Source organism: Nesoenas mayeri (assembly GCF_963082525.1).
Source record: "Nesoenas mayeri genome assembly, chromosome: 3".
Classification (NCBI taxonomy): domain Eukaryota; kingdom Metazoa; phylum Chordata; class Aves; order Columbiformes; family Columbidae; genus Nesoenas; species Nesoenas mayeri.
Genome location: NC_137544.1, coordinates 1,352,287 through 1,374,319, shown reverse-complemented (window position 1 = coordinate 1,374,319; position 22,033 = coordinate 1,352,287). Strand labels below are relative to the sequence as shown.

General features: G+C 55.6%; 1 protein-coding gene across 4 annotated transcripts in view; it reads left to right on the top strand.

Annotated features, from left to right (window-relative positions):
* SCARA5 (scavenger receptor class A member 5) overlaps window positions 1-22,033 on the top strand; it is a gene marked incomplete at both ends in the record, with an annotated part of 35,646 nt that overhangs the window by 4,754 nt on the left and 8,859 nt on the right. For 3 of the 4 annotated variants that reach the window (XM_080341163.1, XM_080341165.1, XM_080341164.1), the window contains 4 exons: window positions 416-544; window positions 7,120-7,794; window positions 13,109-13,189; window positions 15,551-15,649. In XM_080341163.1, coding sequence (XP_080197289.1) covers window positions 416-544; window positions 7,120-7,794; window positions 13,109-13,189; window positions 15,551-15,649 — 984 coding nt within the window. The remainder of the gene's footprint in view (window positions 1-415; window positions 545-7,119; window positions 7,795-13,108; window positions 13,190-15,550; window positions 15,650-22,033) is intronic. The other variant, XM_080341166.1, reaches the window with a different exon arrangement.

The window sequence follows — 22,033 nt, the reverse complement described above, 5'->3', positions numbered from 1 at the left end:
CCCTCCCTTAGTTTAAAACCATCACCCCTTGTCCTATCGCAACAGACCCTGCTCAAAAGTCTGTCCCATCTTTCTTCTCAGCCCCTTTTAAGCACTGAAAGGCGGCACTAAGGTCTCCCCGGAGCTTCTCTCCTCCAGCTGAACAGCCCAACTCTCTCACCTGTCCCCAGCAGAGCTGTTCCAGCCTCCGATCATTCCTGGGGCTCCTCTGTCCCCCCTCCAGCAGCTCCATGTGTGTCCTGTGCTGAGGACCCAGAGCTGGACCCAAATGGACGGTCCCAACCTGGGGAGCATCATGTGGATCAGCACTGTTGCACTCAGCGCTGTTTCTGCGCCCACGATGTGTTGCCCAAGTTATACGCACAATATTTCCCACGGTGGGAGGTGCTCCCCCTGACTCCCGCTCTGTGCGCAGGTCCCGGCAGGACGGTGAAGGCAGCGGGGCGCTGCGGCCGCCTGGGCTCCCTGGCAGCGCTGAAGTACGCCGTGCTGGGGCTCTACCTGCTCGTCTTCCTCATCCTCGTCGGAGTCTTCATCCTTGCAGGTAAAGGTGCTGGGCTCCCCAGGGCGACGCTTCCCCGTGCGCTGCGAGTCGGGTCTGGCCGTGAGCATGGCATTGCGTTTCTGGTGACACCGTGGTGGAGTTTGGGAGGGTTTTCCCTTCTATTCAGAGGAGAACAATATGGGATCCAGCAGAAGCGGGGTGCAGAAGCAATGCCCGCCTTGGGCATCGCCTCCATTTCCAGCTCCCTGGGGACAATGCCATGGGCACAATCCGGTGGGATCGTACTGCGTGTCTGGAGCGGTTTTGATTGAAGCTTTGAGGCTGGAGGGTCCAAATATCGTGTCCCTGGGGACGGTGAAGCTCAGGAGCCCATGTTCAGGGCTCAAGTTGTTCCCAGGGCTGCCAGGTTGGCACTGATTGTTCCTCGGGGTGAGGTTGATGCTGCAGGCTGCAGTTATCCCTGCACAGCACAGCCCCCAAGGCTCCTGCCGCCTCCCTCTGTGTTTTAGGGAGCGCAGGGCCGGGAAGGGTGCTGGGAAATGCCCATCATTGCTCCCAGCTCACCCCCATGTACACATCCCATGCGGTCCGTATCACCACCAGTTCGTTACCTTCTCATCATGCTGGGAAATCGAGGTTGAACCCACAACCTCATTACCCCCCCTTGCACCCATACCACCCCCATATGGGGCTCTGCTGGCCAGGGGGGCTTGGAAACGGCCTCAAATTGGGAAACGTCACCACCAAGGACCAGCTCCTCGCTTCCCACCCACCTCCTTCCCCGCTTTAACCCCAGCACCCATGGGGGAGACATGAAAACCCCCCTTTTCCAGCCCCAAACCTCCTTTGGGATGATTTTCCGTGTCCTGCCTGCTGGGGGGTGATGGATTTAATAACTCCAGCTGCTGGCACCGTGAAGGCAGCTCGTGTCTTTTGCACAGGCTGGATTTAGTTTGTTATTTCTTGGGCTGTGGAAGGGACGGAGAAGGTTTTGCTGGAATTTTGAAACCTCTCCCACTGATTTCTTGCATTACATTGTTTGAATGTTGTTGTTGGCCGGCGAAACCCCGAGTGAGCGATGCTGTGAATTGTGCAAAGAGCTCGGGATGGACGCCCTTGTCCTGGGCTGAGCTACAGCTGCTCACCCCAAAGCAGCTCCAGCAATAACAATCACATCATGGCATCTGGAACAGCTGCAGGTTCATGGTCATGGGCATCTTTAAAGCCTCATCTCCCGGAGTCCCACGACCGGGACTTTTGGGAAGACCACAGTGAAAACCACTTTGGGTTGTGCGCCGCAATCTTGGAAAAGAAAGGACAAAATGAAGAGAAAAGTCATCTTTTTGTTATTGCTTTCCGGAACTTTAAGCCAAGCCTCTGGCTTTGGCTGTGCCCAGAGCTTGTCTTATCCCATAAAGAAAAACCACAGGCACAGGCTGGTCTGGCAATGGGCTGAAGAGCAGCTTGTTAACCAGAGACCCTGTGCAGCCCGTGGAGACAACCCTGGTGTCCCCAGCTTCAGGCTGACACCTCAGTGTTGGAGCTGGTGGTCCTTGAGGAGCAGGATGGGTATTCCTTGGCACCCTTAAGCATGGAGGGCTGGGTTTTCCTGTGGAACATCGCACTTAGTGCTCATGGAGAACACACACCAGCATCCCTCATCCTCCATCAGAGGGGAAGATGCCCAGAAAGATACAGCATTTAGTGAAGAAAGCTTGTTCTCACCTCCACCTTGGGCTGGGGAGCGCTGCTCACCGTGCTGGAAGAGGAACATCCCTCTTTGGTGCCACCCATGTCCTCCCGCAGCCGCGGTGACGTCCCTGCTCGGAGCGCCGGGTGTCCAGCACATCTGCAGACGTGACGCTCTTTGGGGAGGGACGTGGAGCTGTTACACCCCAGCTGCTCCCCAAAAAACAAGGGGGATGGGGAAACTGTGTCCCTGGTCCGTGCGGCAGCGTCCTTCACCCAGGGCCAGCAGCATGGAGCGGGGATGCTCCACCTGCCCCCTGCGCTGCTTCCCACCCTATCTATGGGAAATGAGGAAAATTCCCCAAAAGCTTCCCCGGAAAGCACGTATGTGTGTGAACACCCACGGAAATGTGTGTGTGTGTGCAAACACACGCTTGCACACCCCAGGGTGCTGCCTGGCAGGGCTGGGGTGTTGCAGGAAGCATCACCCCCCTGGAGATACCCCCAGAACATGCTGGTATCCCCAGCATGACAACCTGGTGCTTTTGGGGATGCAGCTGCCCCAGGCATCGTTTTGGGCAGGTGTCCTGTGGGTTGCAACACGCCCCATGGAAATGGGTTAGAAAATGAACAAACTGCTAAAAATACTGGGAACCACCTTGGAGCTGCGGAAACAGGATGTTTTCAGCAACAGAGCCGGAGCGGTTTCAACACAACCTGCTTTTAATATCCTCTCTCACAAGCCTGGCAGCAGTTTTCTGGCTCCTGGGGACGCACACGCTCTGTCCCCCCCTTGCCCCCCCAAAAAGGCACCTAGCCCAAATTTAGGAATCTGATCTCGCCTCCTTTTTGCAAGGTCTGGGTTAAATCCCAGCTGCCTGCATGCACAGACCTGCACTTTGGTGTTTGAACCCCAATCCTCACCTGGCCCCGTGCCCAGGAAACTCAAGTAGGGCTCGTTAGGATGCGGCTAATGAGCCAAGCACCTTTGTGTGGGTGTCTGAACCGTGCGCTTGGATAGATATCAGAGCTCCATCCTATCTCCATGCATCAAGGGTCAGTACTGGGGCCTGTGCTATTCAATATGTTCATCAATGACTTGGATGAGGGAATAGAGTGACTGTCAGCCAGTTTGCTGGTGACACCAAGCTGGGAGGAGTGGTGACACTGGAAGCTGTGCTGCCATCAGAGACCTGGACAGGCTGGAGAGCTGGGCGGGAAAAATATAATGAAATAGAACAAGGGCAAGTGTAGAGTCTTGAATCTGGGCAGGAACAACCCCAGGTTCCAGTGTAAGTTGGGGAATGAGCTGTTGGAGAGCAGTGTAGGGGAAAGGGACCTGGGGGTCCTGGGGACAGCAGGGTGACCATGAGCCAGCACTGGGCCCTTGTGGCCAGGAAGCCAATGGGACCTGGGGTGGGTTAGAAGGGGGTGGTCAGTAGGTCAGAGAGGTTCTCCTGCCCCTCTGCTCTGCCCTGGGGAGACCACACCTGGAATCTTGTGTCCAGTTGTGGCCCCTCAGTTCCAGCAGGACAGGGAACTGCTGGAGAGAGTCCAGAGCAGCCACGAAGATGCTGCAGGGAGTGGAGCATCTCCCGTGTGAGGAAAGGCTGAGGGAGCTGGGGCTCTGGAGCTGGACAAGAGGACACTGAGGGGGGACTCATTCCTGGGGATCAAGATGGAAAGGGGCAGTGTCAGGAGGATGGAGCCAGGCTCTTCTGGTGACAACCAGGGACAGGACAAGGGGCAATGGGTGCAAACTGGAACACAGGAGGTTCCACTGAAAGAGGAGAAGCAACTTGTTGGGGGTGAGGGTGTCAGAGCCTGGCCCAGGCTGCCCAGGGGGTTGTGGAGTCTCCTTCTGTGCAGACATTCCAACCCGCCTGGACACCTTCCTGTGTAACCTCATCTGGGTGTTCCTGCTCCATGGGGGGATTGCACTGGGTGAGCTTTCCAGGGCCCTTCAACCCCTGACATTCTGGGATTTCCTGCACAGAACAGATACCAGGGTGGACGTTATAGAGTCACGGAATCATTTTGGTTGGAAGAGACCTTCCAGATCATCAAATCCAACCGCTGACCTGACCCTGGCACTGCCCCGTGTCCCTGAGATCATGGTTTGGTGCCAGAGCTGGTCCCGAGCAGCCTGGGTTGCTCTGGGGTTGGTGGCTGTGGTTCCAGGGCTGGGTGGAGAAGAACCTCAAGAATCCCAGATGGCTGTTTTAAGTGATTTATAGGAATTTAGGGAACTCTTCAGCTTTTGCAGGTGCAAAGAGGGGAGCTCACCTGTGCTCCCCAAGCTTTGGCCACCACAGGACCTGGATTTTGGGTGATTTCTCCTCATCTGGCCACACAATGTTGTTTCTCCCCTTGCTTTTCTTGCAAGGAAGCCGTGGTTGCCTCCACACCCATCACAGAACTCTGGAGGTCCCTTCCAACCCAGATTATTCTATGATTCTATGGGCGCTCTGCATCCAGAAGGGTTTGAGGGTGCAGCTTGGGTCACCCACACTAGAGGCAGCACCACCCAGCCCTTCACTTGCCCAATGGTGCCTTTTCCCATGGTCCCTCCTTGCCAATCGTCCCCTCTCGCGGTGGCCTTGGACACGTCACCTGGTTGCTTTCCGAGCTGTGAACCCCCATGGGCAAAAGTCCCCCGAGATGGTGCCCACGGCACAGCAGGGACAGGTGGTAGCTGGTGACATCGAGGTGTCCCCCTTGCAGTGACACAGGTGACAAGGGGGGACCAAACAAAGTCACAGCGCCCCAGCCTGGAAAGATGGGATGCTCCAGCAGTGAGATTAATTAACGGATGCTAATTAATGAAGAAAAGATGTTTTTGGTGCCAGGGAGATGCTCAGGTCCCCTGTTTCAGCATGGTGGGTCCCCACAGTCACAGTGTGTCCCCTGGGGCACCCGGTGCCACTGGAGTGGGTGGCCCCAGCCCCTTCGTGCCTGCGCGGCTGCCCTCGCCCTCTTCTTAATCTCCTTAATCCTTTAATTTGAACCAAACGCCTCTGCTGGGTTTCTGCTCCCTGGAAATGAAGGGGGTTGAGCTGGCAGGATGGTCCCGCACCAGCCCACAGCCTCACGCCAGCCCCGCTGCCGCAACAACCGCGAATTTGTTTGTTTGAAATCTCATTATTCCTGGGGGTTTGGTTTTGAGTCCTCCGCTGTGTTGGACACCCTGAGATGCTGCAAGGTAGAGGGAGATGATGATATTCCTGGATCAGTGATTTTAGGGTGCACAAGGGTGCAATGGGGTGCAGGATTCGTTTTTACTGGGTGCTACTGGGCTTGCTGGGCAGGGGTCACTAGAGCAGTGCCAGGAGCTGCCAAGAGGAAAGGCTGAGGGAGCTGGGGCTCTGGAGCTGGACAAGAGGACACTGAGGGGGGACTCATTCCTGGGGATCAAGATGGAAAGGGGCAGTGTCAGGAGGATGGAGCCAGGCTCTGCTGGTGACAACCAGGGACAGGACAAGGGGCAATGGGTGCAAACTGGAACACAGGAGGTTCCACTTGACTATGAGAAGCAACTTGTTGGGGTGAGGGTGTCAGAGCCTGGCCCAGGCTGCCCAGGGGGTTGTGGAGTCTCCTTCTGTGCAGACATTCCAACCCGCCTGGACACCTTCCTGTGTAACCTCATCTGGGTGTTCCTGCTCCATGGGGGGATTGCACTGGATGAGCTTTCCAGGTCCCTTCCAACCCCTGACATTCTGGGATTCTGTGAGAGCACGAGGCTTCCCCCAAATTTCCAGGTTCCCCCTCCAAACCCCATCTCTGTGCTCTGGGAGCTGGTGTGAGACCAGGAGGAGTTTGGGGTTGGGATGGCTGGGAGCTTCATCCCATCGGGGATGCAGAGGTGGCTGATGAAGGGTGATCCTGAGCTGGGGTGGGATAGGACAAGGGGTGATGGTTTTAAACTAAAGGAGGGAGGTTCAAGCCAGACGTGATGCAGAAATTGTTTGTGCTGAGGGTGGTGAGAGCCTGGCCCAGGTTGGCCAGAGAGGTGGTGGCTGAACCATCCCTGGAGACATCCCAGGCCAGGCTGGACGGGGCTCTGAGCAGCCTGAGCTGGTGCAGATGTCCCTGCTCATGGCAGGGGGGGCTGGGAGGGCCCCTTCAACCCAAACAATCCTGTGATTCCGTGATTCTATGATTCCCCCCTCCATCCCTCCCTTGGGAACAGCCCTGGCAGCCCCGGGATGCGGTGCTTGGATTTTGACAGCAAACCGCACCCCGAGCCGTGGAGCCCTTCCAAGCCAACCTGCTGGTCTTCATTATAGAGCGAGAAGGTTGAGCTCAGGCCCATGAGCAGCGGCCAGAAGGGAAACCTGATTGTTAACGTTAAAATTAAAACCTTGGTGTGGGGAAGCAGCAGTTTTGCAGGTCTGTTTTGAGGCAAGCGAAGCAGATGCTTTTAGCAGCCAGTCCTCTGGCCAAAGGCAAACACAACTGGATGAAGCTTTGTAGCCCCTTGACCCACCTGGCAGAACCCAGAGCCCGAAGCCAGAGCTGCTGGGAGCCTTTGCTGCCCTTCCGAGCGAGGGGTCTTCTCCAGACCTTCAGCAACCAACCTCCTTCTCCAACCATGGAGAAAACTGTGGGGCCAAAGAGAAGCTGAGGGGGTGAATCTTTGGGGGTTTGAGGTAGGGCTTCCACCTCCAAGCACCGAGGAACAGGGGGATGTCACAGAATCACGGAATGCCAGCCTGGTTGGGGTCGAAGGGACCTCTGGAGACCCCCTGGTCCAACCCACCTGCTCACGCAGGGTCACCAGAGCAGATCACACAGGTGGGTCCAGGTGGGTTTGAATGTCTCAGAAAAGGAGACTCCACAACGTCTACGGGCAGGGTCGCACCTCTCAGGAAGGTCCCCTCTCCATGGGGTGCTTTCTGATGCCTCCCCTTCTCCATCCCTTGCAGTCTCCAGACCACAGACTTCCCCCGAGGACCTGAAGGTGCTGATGGGGAACGTCAACCGCCTCAACGAGAGCTTTCGGGACATGCAGCTGAAGCTGCTGCACCTGCCTCTGAAGGGGGATGTGCTGGATCACATCTGGAGGCTCCAGGACCTCCTGCAGAACCACTCAGACTCCTTGTTCCTCATGACGGGGTCGCTGCAGAAGCTGGAAGGGCTTCTCTGGAGCCTGCAGACCCAGGCCAGCCAAACGGACAGGGCCGTGTCCAACCTGTGGGACAGCCTGAGCCAGCAGAGTGACGCGGCCCAGCAGGAGATGTACAAGCTCTCGGTGGAAGGCAACAGCAGCCGGCTGCTGCTGCAGCACCACGACCACCTCCTGAGCCACCTGGGCAGCAGGATGGAGAGCCTGAGCGACCAGGTGACGGCCGTCAGCGGGGCGGTGGACACCATCAACAGGACCTTCTCCTACGACGTCAACGTCCACCGTACCCGCATCCAGGACCTGCAGGTGCTCATCAGCAACGCCACCGAAGATGCCCGGCAGATGCGGCTCATCCACATCGCCATGGAGCAGCAGCTCAAGCACGAGCTGGCCATCCTCAACAACGTGACGGAGGACCTGCGGCTCAAGGACTGGGAGCACTCCGTGGCGCTCAAGAACATCTCCGTGATACGGGGTAAGCTGAAAACCTCTCACAAGCAGCTCCCTCGCTGGTGCACGAGGCTGTTGTGAGGATGGGAGTGTCCTTGGTGCTTTGGGTGGTGGTGGGAATGGTTCCCGTGGTATGGGAATGGCTCAGGGCATATCACATCTGTCAGACAACCCTATTTAGGTGTCTGCAGCATCCAGGCGTCTCCAGCACATAGAAGCACCAAGCCAAAGGATGGTTTGGGTTGATGGGACCTTCCCAGCTCCCCCATTCCCCCTTCCATGAGCAGGGACATCTGCACCAGCTCAGGTTGCTCAGAGCCCCGTCCAGCCTGGCCTGGGATGTCTCCAGGGATGGTTCAGCCACCACCTCTCTGGCGAACCTGGGCCAGGCTCTCACCACCCTCATCGTGATGAAATAACCAACCCATCCCTGATCACTCTTTGACTGTTAACCGTAGTTTTGCTGAAGTCCTTTTTTGAGTATTTATATGGTTGTCTCCCTAATCCCCCCTCAGTCTGCTAAGCATCTACTTCCTTTTTTCCCCCGATTATCTGCAAGGTCCAGCCATTTGTCACCTCGTTATCTCATGAGTGTAGCTATATGGCCAGGGTTAACCATCTGCTTGGACATTTCTTCCACTCTAATGTCAGAAATGCACAGATGAGGTTCTCAGGGACATGGGGCAGTGCCAGGGCTGTGTTCACGGTTGGACTCGATGATCCTGAGGGTCTCTTCCAACCAAAATGATTCTGTGATTCTCTGAATTTCCTCTGTCCATCATGCCACGCTCTCACCTGGCTGGAGCTCCTCGCTGCAGCAGCTTTTGGAGGCAGAAACCCAAGTGGTTCCAAAAGGTGCTGGGCAGATCTCATGGGACACATCCATAGCTCCTAAATATCTGATCGTGGTGGCTTGTTCAGTCCCGAGCAAACTGGCCACAGGAGGGGAAACACCATGAGGAAACACAGAGGAGCCCAGTACAAGGTCCTGGGGCAAAGCAAGAGGCTGGAGGGCAGTTGCTTGCCTGCTTCTAAGCTGTTGGTTTGTACTTGTGGAGATGCTGTTACTTATTTCTGGTGTTTTCAGCTGAAAAAACAGATGGCAAAGGATGGGGCTGATGCCAAGGCGCTTGATCCCTGTGTCCATTTGCTGAGCCAGGAGGGGACAGATGTGGTTTGAAGTGCAACAGCTGCATCTCCCCACCTAGGCCAACCACCACCCTTGGGTGCCTGCAGCTCACTGAGGTCATTTCCGTGGTCGTAGAATCATAGAATCGTTTTCGTTAGAAGGGACCCTTAAGATCATCGAATCCAATCATTAACCCCTCCTAGCACTGCCCCATGTCCCTGAGAACCTCATGTCCGTCTGTCCAACCCTCCAGGGCTGGTGACTCCAGCACTGCCCTGGGCAGCCTGTTCCAATGGTCCTTGGTCTGGTCCTCAGGGGATGTTGGCTCCTGATTCCTGGTTTGGGGCTGCTGGGACCATGTTGCACCCCCTGCTTGGAGGTTTCCATAGCCACCCACCCACCCCTGGTGCCCTCTCTCCCCCCACTGCCATAGGGAGGACATCACCCTCTCTTGGATGAAGCCACCCAGGAGGGGACAGTCACGAAGCCCATGAGCCACGTTACTCCAATTAACACCAGCAGAAAGCCAAACAAATCCCCTCCCAATGGGCCAGCACCTGATTTATCAGCCACTGCTCTGACACATTCCTGGCAGCCCCAGCTCCCCTTCCCTCCTCCTTCCTGCCCTGTCAGCACCCATGGACCTGGGGCTGGATCATTTGAGGACCCTTTTGCCCACCTATCTTCACCCTGGCTGCAGACGTCCTTGGGTGGACGTGCTGTGCTCCCGGCTGGATTTGCACCAGCAGAGCCGGTGCTGGGAGCTGCGGGGCTGCCTGCCCGGGGGCATTTTCCTTCCCCAAGACCTCAGCTGCCGCGGGCTCTGGCTTTTGAGGCTGTTTGCTGGTGATGGCAGCTCGGGGAGGTCTCCGGGCTCGTCTCCAGCAGCTGACCCTGCCAAGCAGCTCGCGTGTCTCCGGGAACGGCTCTGGGTCTTAAATGAGGGTGTCACGGGGAGGGAGGATGCTCGGGATCCGCCGCCCGCCCGCATCCGCTTGCACAACGCACGGGCGGGACGCGCTGGCGGGTGTGCCGGGGCGAGGGCAGCAGTCCCGTCCGGCCGTCAGCGTCGTGCACGTCATGCGAGCCCTCGCCCCGATGCCTGGGTGGGTTTTTCTCGTCCGCGGACGCAGCCCAGCCCTGTGCAGGCAGGAGGGTGCACGGGCTGCGGTTTTCGTCGCTGAGCGCAAAGCGCAGATGCGGTGGGGTGGGGACCAGCTCGGCACAGTGTCTGCAGTGCTGTCCCTCCCCGTGCTCCTCCATCCTGCAGCCCACCCTGTGTCCCAACCCACCAGCTGTCCTCGGGACAGGACCGCTTCTGCTAATGGAGCCGGGATGTCCATCAGCCAGCAGAACATCTCCTCTCCGAAGCTGCAGCACCTGCCTCTGAAATGGGATGAGCCTGGAGGCTCCAGGATCTCCTGCAGAACCATTTGGACTCCTTGTTCCTCATGATGGAGCCACTGCAAGAGCTTCTCTGGAGCCTGCAGACCCAGGCCAGCCCAACCAACAAGGCAGCGTCCAACCTGTGGGACAGCTTGAGCCAGCAGACACCCCAAGGCAGTGTCTCCTGGAGATGTTCTGGTGGCTGATGGACCACAGGGCTCACTGCTGTGGGAATAGCTGTGAAGGACAGGTGCCGAAAACCAGGAGCCAGCAAACAGGATCAGCCCATCCACAAGCTCCATTTCTAACTCCAGACATTGGGTAAAGTAAATGAAGGACAGTTTTCCTGGCTCTTATAGAGCTGATGAGATTGTCTGTTGCCCGTGGTCATCCTCCATGAAACTGGTCCCCTTCTTAGCCCCTCCATGCCATTGACCTCCATGGTGACCCATGGGACGGTTTTCTGAGGTGGTAGATGATGAGATGAGTTGAGAGGTGAGAGATGTAGATGATGAGATGAGATGAGATGAGAGATGAGATGATGAGATGAGAGATGAGATATGAGATGGTGGCAGAGGATGGGGGGCTGCACTGTAGCAGCCAATTTTAAGCAGGAAGGGCAGCTCCAGCCCCTGTCCCACCAAGAGTTGCCCCAAGCAGGCAGGTCCCACGTCCCTTCCAGGGTTAACAGAACCGAGGTGGGGCCTTAGCGTGGGTTATTTCCCCAGGTGCCCATAAAACCAGAGCAGATGGAAGTTGCCAGAGCTGGGGGACAAAAGAGGTTTCGTGTCAGTGGGATTTTGCTCTGGTGTCACTGGTGTGGGACTTTTCCTTCAGAGAGAACAGCTGGGGCAAAGTCAAGGTGACAAAATGAGGGACCTTTCCCCAGATGTTTCCAGGGTTGCTTTTAGTTTTGCTCGCGGTGGGAAAGCATCTGTTTGGTTTAATTCAGTGGTTTTCGGCAGCCCAACCTTTTCAGTGACCACACTGGGGTGCAGCAGGGGAGGGAAGAGCTTGACCCAAATGTGGGCAGGGTCATGCAGAGTTTCCACTGCTCATCCTGGGACCTTCGGGCAGGAGATGTGCCAGTAGAAAACCCCTTTTGCCTCAACACTCACTGAAACCCATCAAAACCACTGTCAGTTCTCTAAAGCCGTGGATCTCGGGCAGAATCTGCTTTCTGCAATGCCCTGTAGGCTGAAATTAATGGCGCTGACATGTTTCAATTCTTTACTTCTGCATTCTAGACGTTCTAGACATGATGCAGAAATTGTTTGTGCTGAGGGTGGTGAGAGCCTGGCCCAGGTTGGGCAGAGAGGTGGTGGCTGAACCATCCCTGGAGACATCCCAGGCCAGGCTGGACGGGGCTCTGAGCAACCTGAGCTGGTGCAGATGTCCCTGCTCATGGCAGGAGGGACACTGGGGGAGATTTAATGGTCCCTTCAACCCAAACCATTCAGATTCTATGATATAATGGCTGTTGCAGAGCCCTCCTTTAATGCTATGGGAACAAAAACTATTTCACCAGCCGTCCCAGTGTCTCCACACAGCGCACACTTTGCCCCACGTCCTTCTGTGGACGTTGCTGGACCTTCTCCATCGTGGAGAATCCTCCCTGTCCCCGGGCAGGCAGCGTTCCTGCTGTTCGTGGTTCCTCTTCTTCCCACCCAGAAATGCCTCCTCGTCTACTCAGCTCTCCCAGGTGTCCATTGTTCTTTGCATCCTTTTGTTTTGCCAATGGAGAACAGGAGACGCATCCCCAGGGTTTGGGGTCCATCCCCACGTCCCCTCGGTGCCCAGAGATGTGCATCACCTAGAGAAGAGGAAACCCAGAGCAAGAAATGGTGGTATTTCCCCATAGTCCTCTCCAAACCCATGGTCGTCTCCAGCTGGGGATGTTTCCTGAGCTCGCTGTGGTTCTTCTGCTCAGGAACCCACTAATTTCTGCAGAATATTTGCAGATCCTAATTACTCCTTCATTAGGACGGCTAAACATCCCCCCTTTTCCTCTCCTGATCCTTCTGCATTACCACATCTCCTGGAGCCCTGGCTGGTCGTTTGCTTTCCACACAACTCTGAGTTTATGGCTTTTGGGGTTTCTAGGAAAACAGCGTTTAACAGTTTCCAATTATCACCCTGGCTTGCTAGGACAAAGACCAAACGGCCCCTCCAGGCCTCTCTCTGCCCTATTTTCTATCATCCCATGAGTCTTTTACTTCTTTTTTTCCTGTTTAAATTCTTTCTTCCAATTGATTTAGCTCATAATTGTTTTCAGCTTTGCAGACTTGGCCCTTTGCAGGCTCAGTGATATAACTCTATTGCTGGGTTGGACTTTCTGCCCGCTCACCAGAGTTTACGCCGCAAAACAATCACAGGTGGCCACTTTCTGCTGAGATCAGTGATGCAAATCCTCTCCTCAAGGGTGTCTCAGTATATCTAAAATGCTTTTTCTTTTTTTTAATTTTAATTTTTTCTTAACATTCTATCACTGGAGATGTCACAACTTTTGGTCAAAATGAAATTCCAGGAGGTTGGAATTTCCCATAGACTCACACTCAAGGTGGAAGCGCCGGAGCTGCAAGGTGAAGATTTCTGGCACTTAGATTGATGGAGCTGGGCTTTAAAATCCACAGATTGTGGAAGAAAGCTGCTGGCTTGCTATCGCTTTGCTCCTGTCTGCAGGGATCTGGGTTTCTTAGGGGTCCATGGACACCTGATAAATGATAATGGCTGGTTAATGGGTGGGTGGATGCGCCCATGCACCTGCTGCAGGGCTGCGGAGCTGGGGCGTGATGGTTGTGCTCCAAACCTTCTTGTGTTTCAGGGCCACCAGGACCCAAAGGAGACCAAGGCAACGAGGGGATGGAGGGTGAACCTGGTCTTCCCGGCCTGCCTGGGCTGCGAGGTAAGGAACATCACACCCGGGGTGCCCAGAACCCCGCAAACCTCCACCCAAAGCCCATAGAGTCATGGAGCACCTCCTGGTGGCTTCCCAACCTGTCCCTTGGGACCTCAGTGTCTACGGACAGGTCCTGAAGAACAACAGGGTTAACCTGCTGCCCCATCTCCTGCTGGACTGTCAGTCTTTGGGGTCAAAAAGTCTCTCTCATCGTGTAAATCTGCTTATAGATATCTCAGGGTGGGTGTCAGAGGATGGACCAGACTCTGTTCAGTGGTGCCCAAGTCTGGACTGGACCACTGTGGACTGGATGATCTCCAGAGGTCCCTTCAATACTCACTGGTCCATGATTCTGTGATTTTCCAGCTGGGACCAGGGCAGCGAGAGCTTCAAGGGTCCATCTCCTGCTGGTTGATGCCCCCAATTCAATTTTATGAATGCCAAGTTTTTTCCCCATCTCAATTTCATCCATTTTTTTTTGAGAGAAATTCAGTTAAAATACAGCAGAAGACACCCCCCACCTCAAAAAACAGGAGTCAGCTTGAGCCTGTTTCTAATTTTAAGCCAAACCTAGAAATACTGGCTTTGCATCCAAGAGCCAGGAGGGGCACAGAGGTGATGGAGGATCCCCTGTGGTGGGGACTTTCTGTCCCCAAGAGACTCTTTGGAGGTGACAAGATGCGTAGACGAGCTTCTCAGGGACATGGGTCAGTGCCAGGCTTGGCTTAACAGTTGGACTCAATGATCTTAAAGGTCTTTTCCAACCCAAATGGTTCTGTGAGTCTATGATCTATCCCACGCAGGGCATGGACCTCCTTCTCCATCTCCAGCCCTGGCTCCACCTCCTCTCCTGAAGACCTGACCTATGTAAGGTCTCAGAGTCAGGTTTAGCACCCTGGCCCCGTGCATTCGAGCTGCCAGTACTGAGCTGGGCTTTAAACCTCATGTTTTGACACCCCGGTGGGTGGCAGGACCAGCTGAGTGAGGCAGATCAGCTTGGAAAGCCGAGCTCTCGCGGAGCCCGCTCAGCGCTGGCTGCCCCTGCGCCTTGCACCGACAGCTGCATTTTTCTGCGTTGACAGATTCATGGCTGTTTTTCTTGGGTGTAACAAGCATCAGAAATAGATTGTCTGGCTTCTTTCCCCTTCTCCTTTATATTTTTTTTTGTTTTGTTTTCTCTTTTGTTAAGACAGAAGAACAAAACAAAGTCCGGAGGGTTCACCTTCAGGAAGAGTTGCTGAAAGGGCCACTATTTTTAGGTCTTTCTCTGTCTCGTTTTCTCTGCTGCTTTTCGGATGCGGTCGCAGCACGAGAAGGTCAGGTTCAGGTGCAGCCCGGCTCCTAAAGCATCCCTGGCAAATCCCCTTTTGCACAATGAATCTACCATCCCGCCTTTTCCCCACCTTCTCCATCCAAACACACAGCCGGGTCCTGCTGCGTCCCCTGGCAGGGATGTGAGGTGTTGGCTGGATGCAGCAGGGAAAGAGTTAAGCCCAGATCACATTTGCTGGAGCTGGTGCCCAAGTCCCTCTTGGCAGCTTCTCTTTTTTCTCTTAAACCAGAGGAAAAGAGTGACTAAGCCTGGAAAAGCCCAGCCCAGGAGGGGTTGGAGGCTCAGTGCCAAGGGAACCCGGTGACACAGCATCGTGCCAGGCAGGACACTGAGCTTGGGTGTTGAATGAGCTTCATCTCAAGGACTTCTCCCCCAGGAGCTTCAGACCCAGCCCCAGGCTCAGGCTCAAGCTGCCTCTCTGCTGGAACAACATGGTGGGACCATCCCAAGGTCCCACCAGAGCCCATCACCACCATGGGGTCTCTTCATCCACCTCCCCTCGCTGGCCCCATGGGTGGAGGTCACCCCCAATGTGTCCCCTATGAAGTGAGCCCAAGCTCACAGACTAAAGCCCCCGTTTCCCACCTCCCCGAGGTCGGGGTGCTCAGATAAGGGGTTTTAATCCAACCCCTTCTCCAATAAATAGCAAACCCACCTGCTCCACGTGCATGGATGGAAGGGACCCGCAGCACATGGTGGGCACGTCATGTCTCCTTGGGGTCTCTGTTCCACCCTGGCTCCTCACTCTTTGCCTTGGTGTCCAGCTTTGGAGCCCAGTTACCTTAAGCTGAGCCTTAAGGTGCTCCAATCACCAGTCCATGTCTGGGTTAAGTCCATCCTGTACCCAGGGGGGCAGAAGAAGAGGATGAGGTGGCTTCCCAGGTGTTTCTGGATGGTCCCCAAGTCCTGGTAAAGAACCAGAGACTACCTGCCGTGTTTGCTGGTGAGCAGGACGCACGTGTGTGTGTGTGCACATCTGGTTTGTGAGGTCTCAGCTACAACAGAGTCATTTTGCCTCTTTGTCCTCGCTCCAGGGCTGCCCGGGGAGAGAGGACCCCCAGGACCACGTGGCTTGAAAGGCGACCAAGGACCCCTTGGCCCTCCAGGCCCAGTGGGGCTGCGGGGATCCAAAGGTAAGGACCAGCCCCTGCGCTTGCTCCTGGTGGGTCGTGGAGTCTTGGTGGGCTCGTTGGGCAGTAAAGTGGCTTCTGGAGACCACCAGCGTGTGGGGCAGAGACACTGGTCATGGGTGTGAGAGTGGTGGGTCCCTTGGCTTGGGACCCACCTGGCTGGGGACCCCCAGCACCAGCACAGGTTGGGGTTGAGCTGCTGGAAAGCAGCTCTGCAGAGAAGGACCTGGGAGTTCTGGGGACAACAGGGTGACCGTGAGCCAACAATGTCCCCTGTGGCCAAGAGGCCAATGGGACCTGGGGTGCATGAGGAAGAGTGTGAGCAGCAGGTCAGGGAGGTTGTTCCTCCCACTCTGCTCTGCCCTGGGGAGGCCCCATCTGCAGTTGTGGGTCCAGTGCTGGGCTCCTCAGTTGAAGAAGGACAAGGAATTACTGGAGAGAGTCCAGCGGAGGGACACAAAGATGCTGAGGGGTCTGGAGCATCTTTGTGATGAGGAGACTGAGAGAGCTGGGGCTGTTGAGCTGGAGAAGAGAAGCTGAGAGGAATGTGATCAATGGGATCAATATGTCAGGGTGGGTGTCAGAGGATGGACCAGACTCTGTTCAGTGGTGCCCAACGCCAGGGTGAGGGGCAACGGGCACAGACTGAAACACAGGAGGCTCCATGTGAACATGAGCAGAAACTTGTTTGCTGGGAGGTGCCAGAGCCTGGCCCAGGCTGCCCAGAGCGGGGGTGGAGTCTCCTGCTCTGAGACATTCAAACCCCCTGGACCCACCTGTGTGATCTGCTCTGTGACCCTGTGTGAGCAGCTGGGGTGGACTGGGGGATCTCCAGAGGTCCCTTCAACCCCAGCCAGCCTGGGGGTCTCTGAGAGATCTTGCTGGGCTGGGAACCTGCACATGAACAACCTCTGCACTGAGAACTTTCCACCAAGCAGTGGAGAGAGCCCAGGGACCGGAGGGAGAATGGCAAACCCATTGGGTTTGTGATGCTCCTGCCACACAATGGGGCTCAGTCCTCGCCAGAGCCCCGTGAGGACCTGCCGGGCTGCCCTCCCACGCTTGGCTCTGTCGGGGTTTTAGGAAGAGCCTGGTGTTTGATTTCTGGTGACCTTTTCCGTCTCGCTGTGGTTCTGCGGCTCCTCACCACACCCCGGCTAAGAGCGGGGAGAAGCTGTGGGGGTAGGAAGTGGCTGCGCACCTATTTAGCAGGGCAGATCCATCCCAGGAGATCTATTAAAAGAAGTTCCATCCTGCAACCTAAACCAGGATGAATAATCCCCAAACAGGCTTTTTCTGCCTCAAAATGCCTTGTGGTCAGGAGGAGCAGGAAGAGCCCAGCCCAAGGATGCGGAGCCTTCCTGGGTAGAGCTGGGGGACCCAAGCTGTGACCCCCTCATGTTGTGCTGGTGCGGGGTGTTGACTGGGATGTGGCCACGCTGGCCACCAGGAGCTGGGACGCGGCCACAGGCCCATGTCCAGCTCTGGAAGATGCCGTCACTCTGCGGGCAGATGTTGGTGGCTCTTGCAGAGGTGCCGCCTGTATCTGTCTCACAGCTGCACATGCAGCGAGCTCCTGGGGTGGAAGCTGAAGGAAGATGTGCTTCTAAAGAGTCCTGTTCCTGCCCTGTGTGGGCTGATGGAGCTGGGACAAGTCTCCATCGTCCCACCAAGGCAGAGGCTGCCAGCGGGACACAGAGCCCGACATGCTGCAAGAGTAAGGCAAGCAGCACCTCCTGCTTGCTTTCCAGCACTATCTCTTGGGGTGCAACTGCAGGATGGCCGATAAGTTGTGGAGGTAAAGGGCTTTTTCAGGCTGGACACGATGCAGAAATTGTTTGTGCTGAGGGTGGTGAGAGCCTGGCCCAGGTTGGCCAGAGAGGTGGTGGCCAAACCATCCCTGGAGACATCCCAGGCCAGGCTGGACGGGGCTCTGAGCAGCCTGAGCAGGTGCAGATGTCCCTGCTCATGGCAGGGGGAGATTTCATGGTCCTTTCAACCCAAACCATCCTGTGATTCTGTGATCCAAGCAGTGGGGTGAAAATACCTGGCCTGATGCTGCAGAAGGTCAGACCAGCCCCTGGACACGTCCCTGGCGTGAGCCTTGCGAAGGCGTGAGGGCTGCAGGGACGGAGGTGCTAACGCGAGAGAGACGTCAGCGCTGAGATGTTCCTGGCAGCGCATCAAACACCGAGGTTGGCCAACCAAAACCACAACGCACTTCGGGACTGTGGTTTCCTTCCCTTCCCTGGAGCAGAGGAAAGTGGGTTTTTCTCATAGGTCAGTGCCAAGCGCTCATTAGAGGAGCAAATTATCCCAAAGAGCCTGGGACAGTTGAATTAGGCTTCAGTATCATAGAATCACAGAATGTCCTGAGCTGGAAGGACCCACCAGGATCATGGAGTCCAACTGCTGTCCCTGCACAGGACACCCCACAGGTCACCCCGTGTGTCTGAGGACGGTGTCCAGTCTCTTGTTGAACACTGTCAGGTTGGGGCCGTGACACCTCCCTGGGAGCCTGTTCAGTGTCCAGCACCTCTGGGGGAAGAACCTTTTCCTCATGTCCAATCTACACCCTGGCACATCTTCTGCCATTCCCTTGGGTTCTAGAGAGGGTCCAGTAGATGACCAAGCTCCGATAACAGATTTGTTCTGCAAAGCGCGTCCCTGTGGGACATGTCGCTTTTGGAGGGGGGAGATTGATGTGCTCCTGCATCACGTTTCCACTCCTAAGTCAAAGACATTAACAGCTGCTGTGCTGGGTCAGTGCTCAGATGTGTTAACAGACCCTGTTAAGCATCAACACCCACAAGCTTGGTGACCCTTCCCCAAAGTGGGTCGGCATCTCAAGCCCCCTTGCCCAGGGAAATCAAGCACTTCTGCTCTTGGTTTTGGGAGGCGATGGCTCGGAGAGCATTCCGAAGGATTGGTGGGTCTTTGCCATGCGGTGCGTTGCTTCTGTCTATCACCGTATCGTTGGTGCAGAGTAACCCCTGTATCTGAGGAGGCCTGTTGGCTTGAAGAAGGTTTGACCATCTCCAGGGTTCCACCAGCATGGCCTGGGTGCACCTTCTTCCTCGTGCAGTTCTTGGGGATGCCCTTGGTTTGGGGTGAGGATGACTCCATGGCAGCAAAGCCATCAAGTGTCCTCCCAGGGGATGGTCCATTCCCAGGTCCCACCAGAGCCCATCACCGCACAGGGGTCTCTGCATCCACCTCCCCTCGTTGACCTGTGTGGATAGATGTCACCTCCAGGGCTTGGACGTGTCCCCGACAAAGGGACCCCCAAACTACACCCCCCGTTTCTCACCTCCCGGAGGTCAGAGGTGCTCAGATAAGGGGTTTTCATCCAATCCCTTCTCCAGCAAACAGAACCCACACTGGCAGCGAGCTCGGCATTTCTACAGTTTATGGGATTCTCTGAAATTTATAGGAAACAGACAGCGCGCCAGGCAACGGTCCAAGGCCAGGCTTTAAGCAAAGGCCTGTTTTTCTGCAGCACCAGTCTTACACATCCATAATGACTTTGCTGAGCAACCAGTTCCTGGGAAATAGAGCCTGTCCTGGGGTGGGGAGAACCTGGGGGACATGAGCCTCCTCCCAAAAACATGGGTCAAACTATCCCACAGAGATGTTCTGACTTGGTCAAGCCACAACTTCTGTCCACAGCAGTCTCCTGACTGTTCTCCCTTGTTGGTATTTTCCTATCCTTGATGCATTTTCCCTCAAAATTACCGCAGTGGAGTATTACTTTTCTCCTTTCCAAATGGGGAAAATTCTTCTGGAAAGTGAATATACATCAGTCTTCTTCACTCTTCCATGGAGAACATTGTGCAGGGAACACGTTCAGGAGGGAACAGCAGAAAATGAGCCAAGGTAGGGATTACTAATTCATAGATAATTTCAGGGCAATGGGAGAAGTTCCCTTCCTAAACACCACGTGCAGGCAAGGAGGGAATTGTTGGTATGTTGTTGAAGGCAGAACATGTTTCTGCCCATGAAGATGGGGGTTGGCAGCTTCTCTTGGGGCTTGGTCTGCGACCATAGTGGTCCATGTCACCCTGCAGACCCAGGAGCTCTTTCCACCCTCCTCCAGTGATGTCCTATCCCATGAGCTTTGCAGGTTTTGTGCCCTGGCATTCTCCGCAGTGCTGATTTTTGGAGTGGAGGTGATGCAGGACATCAATGAGGACCAATCTTCTGCCATGGGAAGAGCTGAGGGTCACTTGTCACAGCATCTGTGCCAAAATTGTCTGCACGCTCCAGAATGTCCAGCCTGAGCTGCACTGATCAACCTACGGTGGGAAATGGTTGAGCAAACCCTTGACACTGGTTGGGTGGAGGCACCATGAGGACATTCTGGTAGGACCAGTGGTGATGCTGAACTTGTGAGCTCTGTCGCATCCCCAGGGTCTCTTCTTTCCAGCTCACAGGGGTTTGTCCCCAGCCAGGGATGTTCTTCATCCTGGACACCTCGTGGAGCTGAGCTTGACCCAAGGGTGAAGTTCATCAAGCTGTGCCACCAAAGGGATGATGTCCTCAAGAGAGGTGTCCTCTCTGCTCACCGGAGAGGTTTTGGGAGAAAAGAGAGATGGGAAGAAGGGAAAAAGAGAAAAGAAGGAGAAAAGCCTTCCTGGAGAGCAAGGAAAAGCAAGGGAGTCCTTATTGTGGCTTTTCCAGACTGAAAAGGGGCCGAGAAGAAAGATGGGGACAGACTTTTGAGCAGGGCCTGTTGTAATAGGACAAGGGGGGATGGTTTTAAACTAAAGGAGATTCAGATTAGATACAAGGAAGAAATTGTGCTGAGGGTGGTGAGAGCCTGGCCCAGGTTGGCCAGAGAGGTGGTGGACGAACCATCCCTGGAGACATCCCAGGCCAGGCTGGATGGGGCTCTGAGCAACCTGAGCTGGTGCAGATGTCCCTGCTCATGGCTGGGGGGGCACTGGGGGAGATTTCATGGTCCCTTCAACCCAAACCATCCTGTGACTCTATGACAGTAGCAATGGTCTCATATGGCAGTTGAGTTATTTACTCCAAGAGTTTCAGTCCGTGACTTTTGTGCCCAGCACTGCTGAATCGTTCCTGTTCCTCAAGCTCCACCTTTGCACCTCTGCCTCTCTCCATCATTCCTATACGATGCCCTATAGGATGGAGCCCGGACTCTGCAGGGAAAGCACTTCTAGAGTCACAGAATCATTTTGGTTGGAAAGCCCCTCAAGATCATGGGGTCCAACCATAACCCACCCCATGTCCTGAGAACCTCATCTCTGTGTATTTTCAACCCTCCAGGGATGGTGACTCCAGCACCGCCCTGGGCAGCCTGTTCCAATGCCCCACAGCCCTTTGGGGGCTCATATTGTTCCTCATACCCAACCTTTAGCTCTGGAAGAGCCAGATTTTTGGGGACAAACACAAAACCCCCATAACCGTTGTTTTCCAAGCCCGTTTCCTGCGGGCTGGGGAGGCGGGTGGTGCAGAGCAGGGGCTGCTGCGGCGTCCCGGGACCGTCCCGTGCCGGGAGCAGCGTCTCTGGCGCCCGTCCCGCTGCTGGGGGGGCTGTTCCCATCTGGTTCCCATCAGCGGGCCGGGCTGCAGGCAGCTTTCCTCATCCCACACAGCTGCGCCCGCCCGGGGGACCCATCGCGCCTTCCCACAGCCTCCGACTTAAAGGGCAAGAATTTCCTGCATGCTTTTCTTTATTATTATTATTATCATTATTTTATTTTATACAAGATCTCAGAGCGTGTGTGTGCTGTTTGTTGTTCTTACGCAGAGACAAAAGGGGATATAGTGAAGCGGGGCTGTGCCGCAGGGCTGGGGGTCTCTTGTGGAACATCACTGGCAAAGCCAGGACCGGCAAAGCCAGGACCGGCAAGGCCAAGCCCACAGCCCCGCTCAGGATGGTGTTTATAGTGGTGCACGCCACAGAAAAGCACATTTGCTGCCTGCTGGGGGCAAAGCTGGAGCACAGACAGGGTTTTGGGGTACGGGGTGCAGCCCGTGCTTGCGGGTCGCGAGGAAAGCCAAGCCATGATGCAGATAATTAGTGAGCTCATTATTTTTGCCTGGAAACAGGCGTGTTTTCGGAGGCAGCCTGTTTACCCAGCTGCTCCCAGCCCCTCGGCATCGCTGCTTTGGGTTCAGCAGGTCTGCTCGTGCGGAGGGACCCGCGGGGTGCAGGGGGGTCGATGCTCCGCTGGGGCTGCGGGAAAGCACATCCCTGCCCTTGACCTCTGCAAAACGAGGCCTTTTTAGCCCCAAATTTGGGGCTTATTTAACCCCAGACTCAGGCTTTGCTTTCCTTTATTCCTGCTGTAGGGATGGAGCGGGGCAGAGCGGATGGGATGGTTTGAGGGACCACCAGCCTCTCCATCTTCTGCAGGACGT